Source organism: Panthera tigris, chromosome E3, assembly GCF_018350195.1.
Source record: "Panthera tigris isolate Pti1 chromosome E3, P.tigris_Pti1_mat1.1, whole genome shotgun sequence".
Taxonomy (NCBI): Eukaryota; Metazoa; Chordata; class Mammalia; order Carnivora; family Felidae; genus Panthera; species Panthera tigris.
This window is the reverse complement of record NC_056675.1, coordinates 40,786,114-40,803,579: the sequence shown is the minus strand read 5'-3', so window position 1 is coordinate 40,803,579 and position 17,466 is coordinate 40,786,114. Positions and strand designations below refer to the sequence as shown.

At 63.0% G+C, this 17,466-nt stretch overlaps 3 protein-coding genes across 9 annotated transcripts; 1 reads left to right on the top strand and 2 right to left on the bottom strand.

The window, feature by feature from the left end:
* Positions 1-56: 56 nt before the first annotated feature.
* On the bottom strand, positions 57-4,485 carry CCDC78 (coiled-coil domain containing 78). Of its 5 annotated transcripts, none has more exons than XM_042971236.1 (14): positions 4,396-4,485; positions 3,858-4,230; positions 3,486-3,572; positions 3,327-3,413; positions 2,966-3,091; positions 2,587-2,654; positions 2,383-2,461; positions 2,153-2,278; positions 1,731-1,918; positions 1,492-1,663; positions 1,264-1,352; positions 487-553; positions 309-409; positions 57-212 (listed from the first exon to the last, which is right to left on the bottom strand). In XM_042971236.1, the coding sequence occupies exons 2-14, from the start codon at positions 3,915-3,917 to the stop codon at positions 101-103; spliced, it is 1,362 nt and encodes a 453-aa protein (XP_042827170.1). In that variant the 5' UTR covers positions 3,918-4,230; positions 4,396-4,485; the 3' UTR covers positions 57-100. The 5 variants fall into 5 exon arrangements, 4 of the variants coding, with proteins under 4 accessions (XP_042827170.1, XP_042827172.1, XP_042827171.1 ...); XM_042971238.1 differs by having other exon boundaries at positions 1,264-1,307; XM_042971237.1 differs by having other exon boundaries at positions 2,153-2,260.
* A 499-nt stretch (positions 4,486-4,984) lies between these two features.
* HAGHL (hydroxyacylglutathione hydrolase like) lies at positions 4,985-7,817 on the top strand. Of its 3 annotated transcripts, none has more exons than XM_042971242.1 (8): positions 4,985-5,362; positions 5,711-5,775; positions 5,866-5,983; positions 6,071-6,179; positions 6,257-6,360; positions 6,594-6,692; positions 7,042-7,121; positions 7,385-7,817. In XM_042971242.1, the coding sequence occupies exons 1-8, from the start codon at positions 5,258-5,260 to the stop codon at positions 7,530-7,532; spliced, it is 828 nt and encodes a 275-aa protein (XP_042827176.1). In that variant the 5' UTR covers positions 4,985-5,257; the 3' UTR covers positions 7,533-7,817. The 3 variants fall into 3 exon arrangements, with proteins under 3 accessions (XP_042827176.1, XP_042827174.1, XP_042827177.1); XM_042971240.1 differs by having other exon boundaries at positions 6,591-6,692; XM_042971243.1 differs by lacking the exon at positions 7,042-7,121 and having other exon boundaries at positions 6,591-6,692.
* A 34-nt stretch (positions 7,818-7,851) lies between these two features.
* On the bottom strand, positions 7,852-15,103 carry CIAO3 (cytosolic iron-sulfur assembly component 3). Its single transcript, XM_042971235.1, has 11 exons — positions 14,998-15,103; positions 13,696-13,791; positions 12,856-12,999; positions 12,443-12,575; positions 11,804-11,938; positions 11,394-11,512; positions 11,042-11,171; positions 10,278-10,350; positions 9,645-9,782; positions 9,061-9,218; positions 7,852-8,825 (listed from the first exon to the last, which is right to left on the bottom strand). The coding sequence occupies exons 1-11, from the start codon at positions 15,061-15,063 to the stop codon at positions 8,587-8,589; spliced, it is 1,431 nt and encodes a 476-aa protein (XP_042827169.1). The 5' UTR covers positions 15,064-15,103; the 3' UTR covers positions 7,852-8,586.
* Positions 15,104-17,466: the final 2,363 nt, after the last annotated feature.

Here is a 17,466-nt window from a genome sequence, read left to right as displayed (position 1 = left end):
GTGGAGGGTTGGGTGGCATGACCTCTGCCGGCAAGGGGGTGCTGTGAGGAGGGTTCCATGCCGGCTGCGAAGAGTTCTGCTGAGTGCATTTGACAGCTGGCTAGCGGCTGTGGGTCTTGGAGTGCTGGGGCTTGACTGGAGGGGTGGCCCCCACTTTGCAGACATCCTCTGTACCCATTAGCTTCCTCAGCCTCAGGATCTCTTGTTTGTACCTGCTCAAAGGAGTCAGGCTTAGTCACCTGCCTGGCTGTGCACAAGCCGTGACACTCTTGCCTGGAGCTGAGGCCCTCAGTTCACTCCCAGCCCACCTGCCTAAGTGCTGGTCCACATAGTCCTGTAGCTCAGAAAGTTGCTCCTCAGCCATCGTGGCCCGGACTAGTAGCTTTGCCCGCTCACGTTCCAGCTCTGCCTGGCATGGGGAGGGCAGAAGCTCTGAGGCAGGACAGAGTGTGAGGAGGGGGTCCCCAGCCAGGCCTTGCCCACTACCTGGGTGCCACGGGAGAAGTCCCGGAGCTTCTGGTGGATCTGGGCCCAGGAGGCAGGTTCCTGGCCCCTGGGAGGAGAGAGGGAGGGGCATGTGTGAGGGCCAGCATCAGGCCAGGTGTTGACCAATGATCATGCTCAAATTGGGGCACCTAGATTCCTGATTTGCCTGCTGGGAGCCAGTGCAGGACTGCATGGGCCCACCTGTCCACTTTGGGCCCCACTTGGGCCTTTGAGCCATCTGTACAGGAGGACAGCCCTCCCTGTACAGGGACTCAGAGAGGCCTAAGTCACGAGGTAACATAGTGACCCCAGTGCTGTATGGATGTTGATGGAAGACTTCCCCCATTCTAGGGGTTTGCTTCTCGAAACTCGGAGTTGCGCTGACACAGTCCCTGCCCACTGTAGTCAGACACACGGAGATCTAGAGGCAAGGGCTGTGAAAGTCACCAGGCGGCCCGCCCCTATCCAGTCCTGGGGCCAGGGCCTCTGCTGGCCATCCCACCACACCTCTTCATCCTTCCGTCCTCTGGGTCTTGCTGAAATGTCCCTTCCTCAGGGTCTCTCCCTGATCCTTCTAGTCACGGTTAGCCCCTCTCCTGTCAGGTACCCCCTTCACCCCAGGCACTTGGCTTTCTGTGATTGTTGATGCCCCCCATATAGACCGAGACCCAAGGACACAGATGGGCCTCCCTGTTCTCCCACCCCGCAGTTAGAGTTGGGGGAATAAATGAATGCTCTCCCCGCAGATCTCCCCAACACCCACCCCAGGGTACTCACTGTGGCTCTGATGTGCTCCCCTGGGAGGCTCCACTGGGTCCCTTCTGTAGGAACAAGAGCAGCGTCATGAGCCCATTGGACTGGAAAGGCTGTGTGGTAGGAACTCTCTGTCAGCTCAGTAAGGCAGGCTACTCAAGGGTTGGACCTTTGCTGAGCCTGTCCTGGGGCTGGGGTTTCTTCTGGGGCTCTGAGCTCCAAGGCCAGTGTAGGGCAGCAGGGAGAGCCCACCTGGGCCTGGAGCTTCCAGAGCTTCGTCTCCAGCCTGGCCTGGTTCTCTGGTAGGTGACTGAGTTCGGTGACCAGGTGCAGAGGCAGTGGCTCCAGGTCTGAGGTGGCTGCATCAAAGGTAGCCTTGGGGGTCCAGGGTGCCCCACTGGGGTCCGCCGGCACCTGCTGCACACTAAGCCACAGGCCGGGTCACACAGGGCCACCCCACCCCCAGGTGCCCGTCTCAGGGACGGGCCCACCTGTGGTTGGCCAGCAGCTCCTCATGTCTACGGCTCAGATCTGCCAGGCGCTTGCGGTAGGCGCGAGCAGCCCGGGCCAACTGCTGTTCACGGCTGCGGTGTGCTGCCCGGATGTCCTCCAGAGTGGTCTCCAGGAACGTCCTAAGGGCTGCGGCTTCGGGCACCTGGCCGGTGCGCTTTGCAGACTCCTGGAGGCGATTGGGCGGGGCTGGGGGTCGGGGTGGGGCCAGGGCTGACAAGGGCGGGGCTTGGTCGGGCCCACACTTCCTCCCACGGTTCCCTCTGTGGAGCAGATTGGGCCGTGCGGCAGGCCGGGCCCACGGGGTGTCCCGGAAGCAGCCCAGCGCGCTCGGGCCAGGCTTGGGCTCCGCGGGACCCGAAGCCTCCCACCCAGCACAGGGCCACCCCCAGGTGGTGCTCACGGCCACGGCTTGGGCACATCGCTGCAGCTGGATGGCATACTCTTGGTTCAGCTTCTTGAGCTGCAGCTGCAGCTGGGCGTTCTCCGCCTCAGCCTGGCGGAGCTGGCCCTGGCAGGCAGACAATACCTGCGGGTGGAGGCAGCCTTGAACCTGCGCTCCACGAGGTGGCCCTTTGCTGACGCTGTAGGACACCCGTCTACCAGATGTCAGGGGATAGGGCTGGGCCTCACCATGGCTTGTGTGGCCAGTCGCTGCCCAGCTATCTTGGCCTCCTCTCGGGCTCCCTGCAGCCGCCGAGCCAGATCTGCCCTGTAGACGTGGGCGTCCAGCTCAGCTGGGCTCCGGGCGGGGCCTCCCTCTGCCTCTTGGGAACAGCCGATCTGCGCCTGGTGCCCTCGCGGATCCTCCCCATCCCGGGTGAGGCAGCCACTCACACGCGGGTCTCCAGCGCCTGCTTCTGGGCCCTGTGCTGCTCCAGCACTCGCTGCCATTCTCCCTGTAGCTGCCGGGTACACAAGGGCTGGCTGAATGAGACCCCAAGCTCTGGGTCCCTGGCATTGCCCAGCCGCACCCTGGGCTGGGACACATCTGCACTAATTCCCAGGCTAGGGAGCTGCACGCTCACACTGTTCCCCAGCTTCTGTTGTTCGGTCTTAGGGGTCAAGAAGTCCTCAGGCTGTGCCTGTAAGGAGAGCCGGTCCCAACCTCACTGCGCCCCTGTGCACCCCTGTTTGGCTCCCCGCCGCCCAATCCACCCAGCCAGGCCCTCCATGCACTTAGGGTGACCTGGGGTCTGTGGTGGATGGAGTGTACCTGCTCCCGGGCCTTGTGCCCAAGCCCCTGTGCCGGCTTCTGGCGGCGCCCCAGGTCAGCCTCTGCCGGGGCTGCACAATCTCCATGCAGCTCCAGCTCCAGCACCCGGCTCTCCAGCCGCAGGACCTGCAGGGTGGCCAGGGTGAGCAGGTGCGCCCGCCTGCCAGGACACCCGGGGCAGGTCAACATCGTCTGGACCCATGCAGGGCACCAGAGCACACGCGGGAGAGGTGGAGACACAGGCACTCCGTGAGTGTGTACAATCACATGGGGTGCCCCTGGACCCCTCCCAGCACTGGTCCTCGGTATGCACCCTCCTCCTGTGTGTTCAGGGCACATGTGGGCACACATCGGCACCCACCTCGCTCTTGAGCTCGAAGAGTTCAGCCTCGTGTTGCTCCCGCAAGTGATGCGTTGTGATCTGCAGGTCAACCAACTCCTTGGAGATCTGTGGGTGGCCAGAGTAAGAGGTGGGGTCTGTGGGACCCTCCTTGCTAGCACCCCAGGGCCCCACACCAACCTGCAGCCGCTGCTCCTCACTCAGTTGTAGATCTGAGGGAAGCTCTGTCTTGAGGCTGGTTGTCCAGTCCTCGGCCTGCCGCAGAACCTGGGGAGGAACCGCCCACCCGCACCCCCCAGGTGGGTCTCAGGCCTGGGCTGTGGCCTCCACTCCCATGGAGCCACCAGCCATGCACTCTTCCTCCCTAATATCTCCTACACACACACACACACACACACACACACACACACACACCCCACAGCCTGAGTGAACTAGGCAGTTTCTCCCATGGCCAGGATCAAATCCAGGACATGGCACCCTTCCTGGCCTTTGAGGTGATGGGGAGGCACCCTGACCCCATGACAGAAGCAGGAGTGTCCTTGAAGGACTCACATTCTCAGTGGCCCAGGGTGGGGGCTCCGGCCTGGGGCCTGGGGCTGCTGCATGCTCCATAAGCAAAAGGAAGTCTGGCCCAAGTGCAGTGCCACCTTGCCTACTGGCCTGTTGCTGCAACACAGAGGCTTGGGGCGTTGCTAAGGCCTCTGTTGGTCTCCTGCTGGTCCCCGGTCTCTGAGGGCCCCACCCACGAGGGCAGTCGGGAAGGGGAAGTTCGGTGGTGGCTGAGGAGGTGGGGAGGGGGACTCTCTCAGCTCATTCCATGGTCCGTCCTTTTTGGTTTCCGTTTTCTCCTCTCCGAAACGCAGACCAGCACCGCTGCATTTATCCTGGGCGCAGATGGAACCAGGAGTGCATGAGAGCGCCCAGCCTGGGAAGGTGTGAGACAGAGTGGCCGCTGCTGTTGCCGTTTTCCTCTCGCAGAGTGCCCTGCTCTACCGTGGGGGTTCACACACTCAGCAGGCGCCCCCTGTGTGCCTGCTGTTTCTGGTCGGACGCTGGGATGGGCAGGCGAACAAACTGCAGATTCTCTCACCACCAGCCTGAGGGAAGGGGACGCAGACGTTCCAGTTAAGGCCTGGGGGTCTCAAGAGGAATGGCTCAGCTCCCGAGCCGGGAAGGCTTCGCGGAGGACGCACCGCAGCGCCCCGCGTGGCGGGGCCGAACGTGCGTGCGGCCCCCACCGGGCACGCGCGCGCCCCCGCCTGCGCACGCTTGTTCCCTGCGCCGGGGCGCGGGCCGGTGGCGGCGGCCAGGCGGAGCGCCGCGCTCCGCTCGGGCCCTGAGGATAGTGCCCTGGGCCCATCTCTGTCCCGCTGTCTCTCAAGCGGTCCGCGCAGTCGGGGGGCGGGCGCAGCCCTTGCGGGTAAGGGGAACATTTCGGGACCCGTGTGGCGCCGTGACGGGAGGGGGGCTTGAGGGGCGGGGCGGGCCTGGAGAGGGGCGGGGCCTTGACGAGGGGCGTGGCTTAGGCAGAGCGCTGAGCGGCACGGGAAGGCGTGGCTCAAGGGGAAGGCGGGGTGAGTGGGGCGGGGCTGGGGAGGTCGTATCGTCGCGAGGGGCGTGGCCTGAGCGTGGAGCGGGCGGTGCGGTCGCGGGGACCGGGCCGGCGGCGGGGGGCGGGGCCTGCGCAGCGGGCGGCGGCGGCGTTGGCGTCGCTGGGGGCTGGCCTCCGCACTTGGCCGGACCGCCTGAGCTTGGGGCGTTGGCTTCCGCACCGGTCCTCCGGGAAGTCCACGGAGCAGGGGGCGGGCTCCCTTTCTGGCCCCCGAAGTGTGTGTGGAGCCGACCCCTCCCTCGCCCAGCCCTGCTTTGAGGGAAGCCCCCGCCCAGGGGAAGGGGCTCAGAAGCGGGGGGCCTCTCTAGGAGAAGACGCGGGGTGCCTGGACTTTGCGACCATGAAGGTCAAGGTCATCCCTGTGCTCGAGGATAACTACATGTACCTGGTCATCGAGGAGCACACGCGGGAGGCTGTGGCCGTGGACGTGGCCGTGCCCAAGAGGGTGAGGGCAACCTGTGGGCGGCGGGGAGCGCCGCGGCGGGCCTAGGCAACTTGGCCCCCGAGGGTCCCCCCACCGCCCCGACCACCCTGGTTGGAGCAGGCCTTTCCCCTGTTCTCTAATCTGGAGTCTGCCCTCAAGTTAGGACCACGTCACCTCCGTTTTCCCCGTTCCCTGGTGCCTAACTGTTCTGTACGCACGGGGCGCTCAGATATCGTCTGCTGGGTCTCCCCTACCCCTACCCGTTCCTGGCCTGCCCGGCAGTCTGTGTACATCACACCTGGCGCCCTAGCGTGGGTGGGGGGCGGCCACCTGGCCCGGCCGAATCTCCCTAATTCCCATCCCTTTCAGCTGCTGGAGATCGTGGGCCGGGAGGGGGTGTCACTGACCACTGTGCTGACCACCCACCACCACTGGTGAGCGCGGTCGGGGCGGGCCGAGGCGCGAGGGCATCGCCCCTGCCCCACTCCGACCCGCCTCTGATCCTGCTTCCGCCCCGTCCGCAGGGACCATGCGCGGGGTAACGCGGAGCTGGCGCGGCTGCGGCCGGGGCTGGCCGTGCTGGGCGCGGACGAGCGCATCTGCGCACTGACCCGCAGGCTGGTGCACGGCGAGGAGCTGCAGGTGAGGGCCGGTCCGGGGGCGGGGTGGGGGGTGGGAATGGCGCCGCGGGCCCTCCCGCGTCACCAGCCGCTTGCCCCTCTGCGGCAGTTTGGGGCCATCCATGTGCGCTGTCTCCTGACGCCGGGCCACACCTCCGGCCACATGAGCTACTTCCTATGGGAAGAGGACTGTCCTGATCCGCCGGCTGTGTTCTCGGGTACTGGTCGCCCTACCCCACCAGCCCCACCTCCCTCTGACCCCGCCCCACCTTCCCTGACCTGCTCTCCTCCCCAGGGGATGCGCTGTCGGTGGGTGGCTGTGGCTTGCGCCTGGAGAGCACAGCTCAGCAAATGTATCAGAGCTTGGTCGAGACCCTGGGTACGCTGCCCCCCGAGACGGTGAGCCGGCATCCCTTGCCTTCCTGCAGGGTCCAGAGTCCCTGCACAACCTCCACACTCTGTACCTGCCTTGTGCCAGACATACAGAGTGAACCTTAGCCAAGGAGTCCAGGCAGATCAGGCCTGGGGTTCTGGGGTCCAGGGAGGGTCCAGGCCAGCCCCGGTGAGCGCCTTCCCCCATCACTGCCTGTGGCAGCACTGTGCACCCTCTGAGTGCCTCCTTTCTCCAGAAGGTGTTCTGTGGCCACGAGCACACGCTGGGCAACCTTGAGTTTGCACAGAAAGTGGAGCCCGGCAATGACCACGTGAGGGCCAAGCTGTCATGGGCCAAGGTGCGGCCACTCCTCTGAATGGCGAGGTTTGGAGGGTGGATGAAGATTGGGACGGAGGAGGGGCACTGCAGGGGGAGTCAGGCATGACTGGCCTGGAGTGATCAGACCTGGCTTAGCCTTGAGTATCCTGCTGACTGAGGCTCCTATTGGTGAGGGGAGGGATTGGTGGCCTCGGACAAGGGGCTGGGCAGCTGGCAGAACTGACCCAAGGGTGGCTGCCCTCAAGTACTAGATGGGGCGAGGCAGCCCTTCTTCTGCTCCTGCCCCCAGGAAGGGGCGGGGCTGAGTGGAGCGGAGTTGTCTGGGGCTCTCGAGACAAGGCTGTGACAAGGGCCTGTGGTCATTCCAGAAGAGGGATGAGGACGACATGCCCACAGTGCCATCCACCCTGGGCGAGGAGCTCCTCTACAACCCCTTCCTAAGGGTGGCGTGAGTACTGGTCGGCATCCCAGGCCTTCTTGTGGGGGCCCTGTGCCCACTCCAGGGGCTGTCCCACCGAGCAGGCTGCCTGAGGGCCGGCCTGCTGGCCTTGAGCCCGACTCGACAGCCACTTGGGCTCTGCAGGAGGTGCCAGGGAACTGGTTATTGGGCTGACTTGCACCAGGGAGAGGCTGCTCACTAAGTGTCCTCTGCCAGCACCCACCCGGCAGTGTCCCCAGGGAGAGTCCCCACGGCGCCCCCTCTCCCCGCAGAGAAGAGCCTGTGTGCAAGTTCACGGGGAAGGCGGCCCCGGCCGAGGTCCTGGAGGCACTCTGCAGGGAGCGGGCAAGCTTCGAGCGGGCAGCTGAGCCCCTGCAGCCGCAGGCCCGGGCTCTCCTGGCACTGCAGTGGGGGCCCTGAGCACACCCCAACAGAAGTGAGCCCCAAGTGGACCCACCGTGCGGCCCGGCAGCACATCTCTTCTCCTTCAACCCTCGGCACATTGAGCCCACAGGAGGGTTGCGTCTGGAACCTTTCATGGCCCCACCCAGCTGGCTGGCTGGCTTTGGAGGGTAGGCACCCTGGCAGGGGACATATGAGGCCCCTCTCTGGGGTGCATGTGAGCCCTGAGACCTGGGTGTTTGGGAAGCAGCCTAGTGGGGTGCACGGGGCTTCTGAACTTTGAATAAAGCTTTGAAAGACTTTTTTGATGCTGGTGGATGCTCTCGGAGAGAAACCATCGGGAGAGAGATCCCTTTATTAGACTTGGAACTTGGTAAGGAAAGGCCTGTGGGCTCAGCCTGATCTGTCCTCTCCCCCACTCCTGTAAATGGAGAAGGGACTTCGTGCCTAGTCTCAGCGGTCTCTCTCACAGAGCCTGCTTCCCATCTGGAATTCTGCCCAGAGAACGCAAGCTATCAGGTCCCAGAGGCCATGCCTGGCATCATCAGTGCCCAGTCCCAGGTGGGGCAGGTGCTGTACCCCAGCAGGGGGTGTCGCAGGCTGGGCGCCCTTCTCCTGCCAGCATTCTACGCCATCCAGCGCAGTAGGGTTCCTCACGCTGGGCTCCAAGTTTGACCGGCCCGGCAGGCGCAGCCCATCACTGTCCTTCACAGCCTGGCTTCGGTGGGAGCCTGGCTCCTACTTTTGTTCTGCCTTGTGCAGCCCACGGGACCGGCTGAAACCCTCACACACTTGGGCCACAAGGCAGGAGTGGCCAGCACCCTGCTCGCAGAGCTGGGCCTGTGGGGAGGTTCTGGGACCCTGTGGACCATCTGACCTCCTGCAGTCGGCAGTCAGGACGAGCACACCTGTCCTGGCTATGGGTCCTGAGGCTCGTTTCTGTATGGGCTCCGGCACATCCCCACAGCTGACGTCCGCGTTTTGGGGGTGGTCCCCGGGGTCTCGGGACACGACCTTCCCGGGAGTCCGGGTGCGGGCTGTGGTGGGCCTAGAAGGCTGGCGAGGAGGCCTCCTACCACCTGATGCCGAGGCTGGAGCTGGCCTTCTCCACCGCGTGGTAGCTTGTGTGCAGCAGGCGGCCAGCACGCTCCGAGCCCTCGCCCTGCAGCCAGCACCTGTACAGTTCCTGGATGCCAGGTGCATCCTCCGGCGCCTCTGTCCTGACCATGCTATACAGCGTCTCCACACGCTGGAGAAGCTCCTTGCCGGGCGTGTTGGGGGCCTTGAGCTGGCCTCCGCCGTTCAAGCAGCCTGTAGCAGAGCAAGACAGGTGAGCGCACGGTGACAGGGAGGATGCCTATACCGGGGAATGGGGGAAGGGGGTTGGGAAGCACAGCACGACCCCTTCCCAACACCGGCCCTCCTGAGCCTCCTGACCCCCGGGCTCCGCCTCCACCCCTCCTGCCCTGGTGAGACACTGCCCGCAGCCCTGGTCCTGGAAAGGGCCCCCGTGCCCTCTGGGAGAAGCGGGCCCCACCCCAGCTACCTGCGGGGCAGGCCATGACCTCCACATAATGGTACGGGCAGCGCCCTCGCTTGAGCTTCTGCACCAGGTTCTGGATGTTCCGGAAGCCATAGGCCGCGGCAAAGTGCAGCACGATTTGGCCCTCCTTCTCCAGGGTTACCTCCTGGAAGTCCTTGTTCCTGGGGGGAGCACAGGCCAGGTTCCCTCGGTACCCGCCCCTGCAGGCACCTCTGCCCCCTAACCGGCTCCTCGGTGAGGGACGGGGAGGACAGGGATGGAAGGACAGGGTAGAAAGCTCGCTTCCGCCGTTAGGCAGGGGGCCTCAGTGTCCCGATCCTCCCTCCCAAGAATGGCCGTGAGGCGTGGCGAGGTCGCACAAAGCCCCCGGCCCTCCCTCCGTGGAAGGGAGCATCGTGTCGGGACACACCCTGTGCCAGGCGCGCCACCGTGGCCTTGGGGCTCTCACCCCCTGTGGTGTGGGCAGGGACGCGGACCGCTGGGTAGGGAGGCCGGTTCACGTGAGCGGGAGAGGAGGGCTGGTGCCCTGGGTCTTCCCCCACCCCAGCCTGCCGCCCTGTCCCCATGCTCCAGCCCTTCCCACCGACCTCAGGGGTCTGTAGGTGATCTCGTCCACGTGGATTCCAAAGAGCTCCCGGGCTGCGTGCTGGAACACGTGCTCCAGGTAGCCCCCTGAGCCCCCGCCCCGATGGCTGCTAGGCTCCTGGGCAGACACACTGCTGCACCTGGGGAGCAGAGCATGGCCTCGGTGGCAGCGGGAGCTTTCGGGTGACCTTTTGTCTCTCCCATGTGAGGGAGCTGCTTGCTAGATGGGAGAGGAGTCCAGAACCCCCAGGGCCTCTGTCTGCGTGTCAAGAGGAAGCTCAGGTGGGAGAAATCGTTCCTCTGTAGAGTCACCTATTTGGGGAGCTCAGACGTGTGTCAAGTTTGGGACAGCTCTGATGACCATCAGTGCACTGTCCGTTGGCCATGTCATGAACTTGACCACCTCTGTGTGCACTGAGACCGGCGACAGGGCGGAGGCGGACCTGGCTAGGAGGAAGTCACGGTGGAGAAGAGGAAGGGAGGGGACGCAGAGCTGAGGTCCATCTGAGGACCGTCTACCCCCACGCCCTCACTGCTGCTGCTTGCCAGCGCGCCTGCAACCCCCCAACCCACACGTCGAGCTCCCCGACGCTGGATTCACGTTCTCCCCTCTGCTGCAGTGGGTGGTGACTTACAGACTGTCCAGGGGGGCTGGCTCCAGTTCCGAGAGTGAGACCCCTTCTTCTTCCAGCAGCTTGAAGACTTCTCCTACAATAAGACCCCAGCACAGGGGCGCTTCAGCCGAGATCTCAATCAAAACAGAACGCTGAGGAAACCCACGTCATCTGCATCCCTGGCAACCTGTACCTTAGCTCCAGAGACCCAGATGTCCACCTCCTGGCTTATGGGTGGAGGGCCAACCTGGCCACTGAGGCGAGGAAGGACTCCACTTCTGAGGACCCTCAGAAGAGCCAGCCAGCTCCCCAGACCCGCAGCCCACCCTCCACCCTCCCAGCAGCGTGGCGGGGGGTGGACATACCCATCCCTGGACCCACCGCGGTGCGGTCGTGGCTCCCCATGAGGTGGAGAGGGGCATGTGTTCATGCAGGGAGGCCCCCCATCCCCCCCCCCCCCCCCCCCACTGTCTGGGTTCCTGAGCATTTTCTTTTCTGTATTTTAAGCACTTGGGAGACTGTGAGGCTGCTCAACTCAAAAATGGGGTGACTGGCCCATGTGAGTCAGAGTGGATGACGAGAATCCCCACCCGTCTCTTCATGCAGACTGTTTTAGAGCAAACACCCGGCCCTTTGGCCACACGTCCCCCAAGACAATGGAACAGCCGTGAGGTCTGATCTGGCACCCAGGGGAGGGCCACCGGCTGCCTCATGCACAGGGGCTGGCAGCTGCAGCCAGAGCCTGCGGGCAGGACCCGGGCAATACCACTACGTGGGACCCACACCTGTGGTGACAACACAATCCACATCACGAGTCTGGTAGTCCTGGCTGAAAAAGTCTGGTCTGGAAGCTTCCAGCTTTTTGTCATAGCAGGGCATGACCGTCACATGGTAGATGCTGTCCGGGGTCAAATGCTGCAGGGAAATGTGGAACTGTGAAGTCGCTGCCTGACCTGATAGTAAAGGAGCCCGCAGGATAAGGTGGGGGGTGACATCACAGGCGCGGCCCGGGACACAGGCGGCCAGCGGCCAGGATGGGACCGAGATTCCTCATGCGGCCATGTGCACATCGGAGGTCTTGGCTCATCTTTGAGAACAATGGCAGTGAATCGTTCACAGCTGGAATATTTTTGTTACCTGCTGCTGGGCAAAGAAGTCCTTGACCAGGGAGCCCATGACCTGCTGTGGGGACCGAACAGTGCTGAGGTAGGGGATGAGGAAGCTTCCGTGCGTCTTCTCCGCGTAGCAGATCCAGCCTGAGGCCGACACGGGGAACAAACGGGGTGTCTGAGCAGCTGGGCAGGGAGTGGCATGACCTTCTGGGGTGCACCGGCTTGTACGGGGAGTTTTGGTCCCGTTAAAGAATGTCCCTACTCTGCTGTCACTGCCGTGTGCTTCTAGCATCTGTGGGATCAGAGTCTTGGGGAACTTGGTGACCCCAGGTGGCTCTCAGGGCAGCTCCTTCTGCCGAGGCGGCCATTGTGGCAGAAGCCTCGTGTGGCCCCACCCAGCGTTCCTGTCCCCCGTGTCCCGCAGCGTGAACACACCTGGGCAGGCGGACGCGAGCACAGGCAAGGCCTGCTGGGAGCCGGCCTGTCCTCGGAATCTCTGCACAAACTCTCGCTGGCTCTCAAGGAGACTGAAGTTCCTCGAGAAGGAGGTATCGAACACGTAGTGCACCCCTGCAACACAAGCACCCGCCTCACCGCCACGAAGCGTGGCTACATCGCAAGGCCCCGATCACGCCCCTGGGAGCGGGGACGCCACTTTCCAGGGGTGCTTCAGCTGTCTGCACAGCGGCTGTCCGGGCCAGGCCACACCTCTTGTGCCCGCCCCATGTCATCCCAGGCCTGCTCCTGGCTCACAGAGATCGACCAAAGTCTTTGGGAGCCAGAGCGTGACAGGGGACCAGGGAAACGGGCCTCGAGGGTGATAGTTTAAAAACAATACAAGGGGGAGCAAATTCCAGAGAATTCCAGGAATTCCAGACTGGAGGAGGACAGCCACGATTCAGATGGCTGCCTCTTAAAAGGCTCAGCTCTCATTTGTCAAACCCAAACTTCGTATTGAAGTCAACTCAGAACAGTTTCTGGTGCGTTTGAGTTCAGTGAGTCAGAGGCCGGAGGAGCCCCTCGCTGGACCCCGCACACGCTGAGCTCAGCACACACGCGAGGTCTGCTGCCTACCGATTTTCTTAAAGAATGCAGTCAGCTTCCTGGCGGTGTCTGTAGGGTTCAGCCCGAACTGTGCGGCCAGCGATGCCCTGGACTGGGGCGAGACGGACACGACAACCAGCTTCTGCTGACCGGGGGCCGCCGTCTGCAAAGCAGAGGACACATGCTCACTCGCTGGGTTTTACAGACTCCCAGGGGGCCAGCGCTGGGGGGAGTGCGTGCTGCCTCCGGCAGGGCGGGTCGCTTCCACGTACACGCAGGGCCCCACACCCCGGTGTGAAATCCTGACCAGCAATTCACGGGCATCCTGCCGACGAGACCTACAAGAGGCAGGAGGCACCAGATGGGCTGCCCTTGGCAGCGAGAGCAAAGGACACTGGGGCTGACGTCAGCTTAAAAAAGTCTCAAAGACGCCCACCGCTTACCTTATTGGCATCTATAACCTTCCGCAGCTCCTCGTGGCTTTGCTGAGTGATGAGCACGGTCTCTGCCGAGGTGACACAGCCACTGCATGCCAGGCAGTCATCCAGCGAGATCTTGGCCTTCTCCAGCTTCCGGGTCCCTCCATCCTGGAAAGCACAAGCACTCGGGACTGAGAGGGCCTCTACGCAAGGACACGAGCTCTCAGCATAATGGAACCTGCAGGAAGCCTTTATTCTCTGGCTCACAACACCGACAACCAATGTGGTAGGAGGCTGGCTTTGTGTGCCACTGAATTTTTAAAAATTAAATATTGGTTGGGGCGCCTGGGTGGCTCAGTCTGTGAAGTGTCCAACTTTGGCTCAGGTCAGGACCTCACGGTTTGTGGGTTCAAGCCCTGGATCAGGCTCCGTGCTGACAGTTAAGAGCCTGGAGGTTGCTTCGGATTCTGTGTCTCCTTCTCTCTCTGCCCCTCCCCTTCTCAAGTTCGCTCTCTCTCTCAAAAATAAACAGAAAAAAATAAAAAGAAAGAGTGTCAGACGCTTAACCAACTGAGCCGCCCAGGGGGTCCTTAACTGGAAAATCTTACAGAATTAGAACTCACAGAGGGGGGAGAGAGGGAAGGGAAGACAGGAACCACCATCTGCAAAAAGAGCCCCCCCCCGCAGCTCCATGTTCTGCCTCTGTGCCCCTCCACCGCCACCCCAGGCACCATCTCTGCCCTCCCAGCCGTGACGACAGTGAATCTGACCACTCTGATGACAGCGAAAGGTCCCATGATCTCCGTACCTGTGACTGGACGGAGCAGCAAAAACAGGTGTTTGACCATCTGGGCTGGAACTTACCTGAGTGACCTGGAAGTAACTGCCATCGTCTTCGATGTGGATCTTGGCCACGCCGCTTCCCGACCTCTTATCCACCTTCATGGGCTTGATGCAATCCTGTACCAGGAAGAGACCCCAAGTGGGGGCCCGAGTGTGTGGAGGTTACCGAAGAGGAGGGGCACCACCACATGGGACAGGGGTGCTTCCCGACTCTCTTCCTGCCACAGCAGCAGTCATGGCAATACAGCTGTCACCCTGCTTGCACAGGGGCACACGTTCTAACCCCTGCCAGCACTGAGGCCTACTCTGCAGCTCAGTCAGGGGAAGGCGGCCTTGGCTGGGCCTACACACTAACGTGCCTGCGGGCACCACCAGCCCTGACCTTTACCCTGTTCAGCACAAACCGAAGGCGTGGCCACACATGGAGAGGCAGTGTTACCCTGGCTACCAAGAGGACGCCCAGGAATCACCATTTCTGCATCGCTCCAGGAACACTTGGAGTCCCCGCCTTGCCCAGTGAAATGTTCTTTTTCTCTTCAACTTCGAGTTCTTGCCCTTTCTCGCTGTCACTACAGAGTCTCTCTGGCCATTCCCTTCCCAGAGATGATCAGCCCCAGAAAGCCCTGGTGGGGGGGGGGGGCCCTGTACAAGCTCATCCCTGACCTCGGAGCTGTGACCAGCCCCATGCCCTCCCCCTCCCACCCCTGTGTGTCCTGCGCAGCTGGTGCAGTTGATAGGCAGCTACACCGGAGAAGGCCGCCTCCCGCTTCCAAGTGTACCTGACCTGTCCCCTTTAGGGGCAAGCTCGGTCTTCCTCCCCAAACCAGCACCTAGGACGACCACCGCCCCCCCCCCCCCCGTCACGGTAGGTGATTCCAAGGGACCTACTCCCCTGCCTTCCAAACTGAGATGGGATCATTCCCCGCCCCCGTCTACCAGAGTAAGCGGACAGGTTCGTCCGGCCTCAGTCCTGAGCCCGCCACTGCCCGGCTCCCTCCCGCTTCCTGCTGCCCGCTCGGCACTCCCGTCCCCCGGTCGCGCCGAGGACAGCGTGATGACCCGAAACTACTTGTCCTATTGGGCGCTGCGGGCTGGTGACCTGGCCTCGCCTCGCCTCGCGGCACAGGAACCCGGCTCGGGGCGCCTCCATCCCTGGCCTCGGGTCCCCATCGGTAGGAAGCTAGCCCGAGCGCCAGAGGCCCGGGGGGACGCGGGCGGGGAGTCTGGGTTCCGATCTCGTTTTTCAGGGAAAGAAACCGAGCGGAGGGGAGTCCTCCCCCACCCCCCGCCAGGCACGGCCGCCACCGACCCGGGCCGCCCCACCTGAGACGGTCCGATGAAGTCATCCAGGTCTGTCAGCTGCAGCACCCCGCTGAAGAGCGACGCCATGGCGGCCGTACTGCGGCTGGGCGCGGGGCGCCGACGTCGCCAAGCGGCGCGAAACTGCGGGACTGTTCCGCCACGCTGCCGGAAAGCGACCCGCCTGGCGCATGCGCATCCGCGTCCCCCCGGGCCGCGCGCCCCCTGCCGGCGGGGCCCGTGCCGCGGGGGAGCGTGTCCCCTTCCCGGCCTCCTGAGCGCGGGCGGAGGGGCCGCCAGGACCACAGTGTCGCCTCCCTCACCCAGGGCTCACTGCCGGCGGGATATGCGGCCCTGAGTCCTTGCCCTGGGAGCTTGCAGAAGCAGCAGCCTTGCTATACTTGGTCGCGGGGGCGCTCGAGACCCCAGAAGGGCGCCTGCCCCCCCCCCCCCCCCACGGGCGTGCAGTTCTTGTTGCAGAGCGAGGGAAATGGAAGTGACAGGGCGGGCAGCGCTCCCCACAACTCGGCGGCTCCGTGCGGAGCTTCTCTCACGGGCTCCGACACCCTGTTCTGTCATTTTGGGAGACCAGCTTGGGAAAGCGCCGTTTCCCTGTAAGGTTTGGTAGCGCGACGCGGGACTGCTGCTGGCCAGGCTCGGGCCCTGGGCCGTTATAAATCGTGTCGGGTCCAGTTTTATTGCCACTACTGACCCCTTTTTAGTGGGGCTTTCCAGACACCTGCAGGAGTTGAGTCTGGCACGTCCCGGTGTTCATCTCGTGTTTCTGAGGGCCCAGCCTGGCCTGTGCTCCCCAGTCTCCTTGCAGTACTTAACCCAGTGTGGACTTGAGTGCTGCTGACTCCCACACCTGCCTGTGGGTTTTCCCCGAGGCCCAGGGACCCAAGGTCCACCGGCGGGGGGGCAGTGTCCTCGGGCCCCTGCAGCTGCTCCTCTTGGCTGCCAAGACAGGACTTTCTTCTACAGCAGCTGGGTCAGGCTTTCCCTAGCAGCTAGGGGAGCTCCGCATCCAGGCCCCCAGGCGCCACCCGTCCCCTGTCCCGACAATACCTGACCGAGGTCTGAGATAACGGTGCTTGAAATCTGGACAATCCCAAGCGATTCTTAGAAGTGGGCGAGCCCCAACCAACCTTAGTTTCACCGAAATGCCCCAGAGTAGGTTTCCAAAAGACTCGTGAGAGTAACAAGCGGCATCGAGACGGGGGCCAGGAGTGAGGGTCCGTTAGGAGGGGTGGAGAGGGTTTACACGGGAGGGGCCCTGGCTGAGGCTGGGGGGCAGGGAGGGTTCTCCCGACGCTGGAAAGGGGGGCCGCAGCCAGTAGGTGTGCAGAGCCGGGGTCCCTGCAGGGTGGGCTTCCTGCCTCCTTCCCCCGGAACCCCAGTCTGTGGGAGCGAACCAAGTGGAGCAAAGGGTGGGGGTGGACGAAAGTGGAAGAGATGAGACGGGCGAGGACTCAGCTGTAAAGCCGCGTAGATGAGCCCTGGTGACCTGATGCTCGGCGAGAGAAGCCAGTCGAAAGGCCGCCTATCGTAGGATTCCATTTCTATGAAGCCCGTGAAATAGGCAACTCCACAGGGACGTTAAGCAGATTGGAGGTTGCCAGGGGCCCGGAGGAGGCTTCCGGGTGAGGTGATGAGAAAGTTTTGGAAAGCGAGGTAATCTTTGCACAACACTGTAACTACTGCCACTTAAAAAGGGTCGCTATGGCAACTTTTGTTGTAGGTATGTTACCACAATTTGAAAACTACTAATGTAATATATCAAAAATCACGGAACGGCACCCTTTAAGTGGGCAGATTTTATGGCATGTGCCTCTATATCTCAATAAAACTGGCTGCCCCAAGGTAGCTTCAAGAGGTCCGGACGCTGAGTGCACCCAGGTTGGCCTAGCATCGAACCGTCGGTCCCAGCGTCCCCGTGCCGTGCCTGGGCGACGGTTTCTGGTTCAGACAACCTGACTGGGGATCTCTGATATCACCCACACCCTCACACGACAAGGGCCCCTCGAGGGTCTTTTACTCAATCGCAGCCCCGTCCCTGGAGACCTGGGGCTCTTGAGCAGACGCTGCGTGCACCTCCTCTGTGCACCTGCTCTCACACCTGCAGAGTCTTTCATCATCATTAGTATTTACTGCACGCTTCCCGTGTGCCGGGGTTTACACACGTGGGGGAAACTGAGGGCCAGCTGAGGACTTGAGAGGCCGTGGGCCCCGTAGCCAGCCTGGGCGGCGGCTGCGATGCTGTGCCTGGGTGTCGGCACCCCTCTCCCTGAGCTGGGACAGGAGCAGAGCTTGGCCTCTGCTCTGGATGTGTCCCCAGGACCCCCTTTGCCCGAAGCTGGCCACCAGATCTTTGGGTGGGAGCAGACGCACATCAGAGTTTCACCGTCTGAGGAACCCGCCTGATGTTAGTATCCAGGCAGCTACAACAAAGGGCCACGACTGGGGGGTTTAGAACAACAGAACTTTATCCTC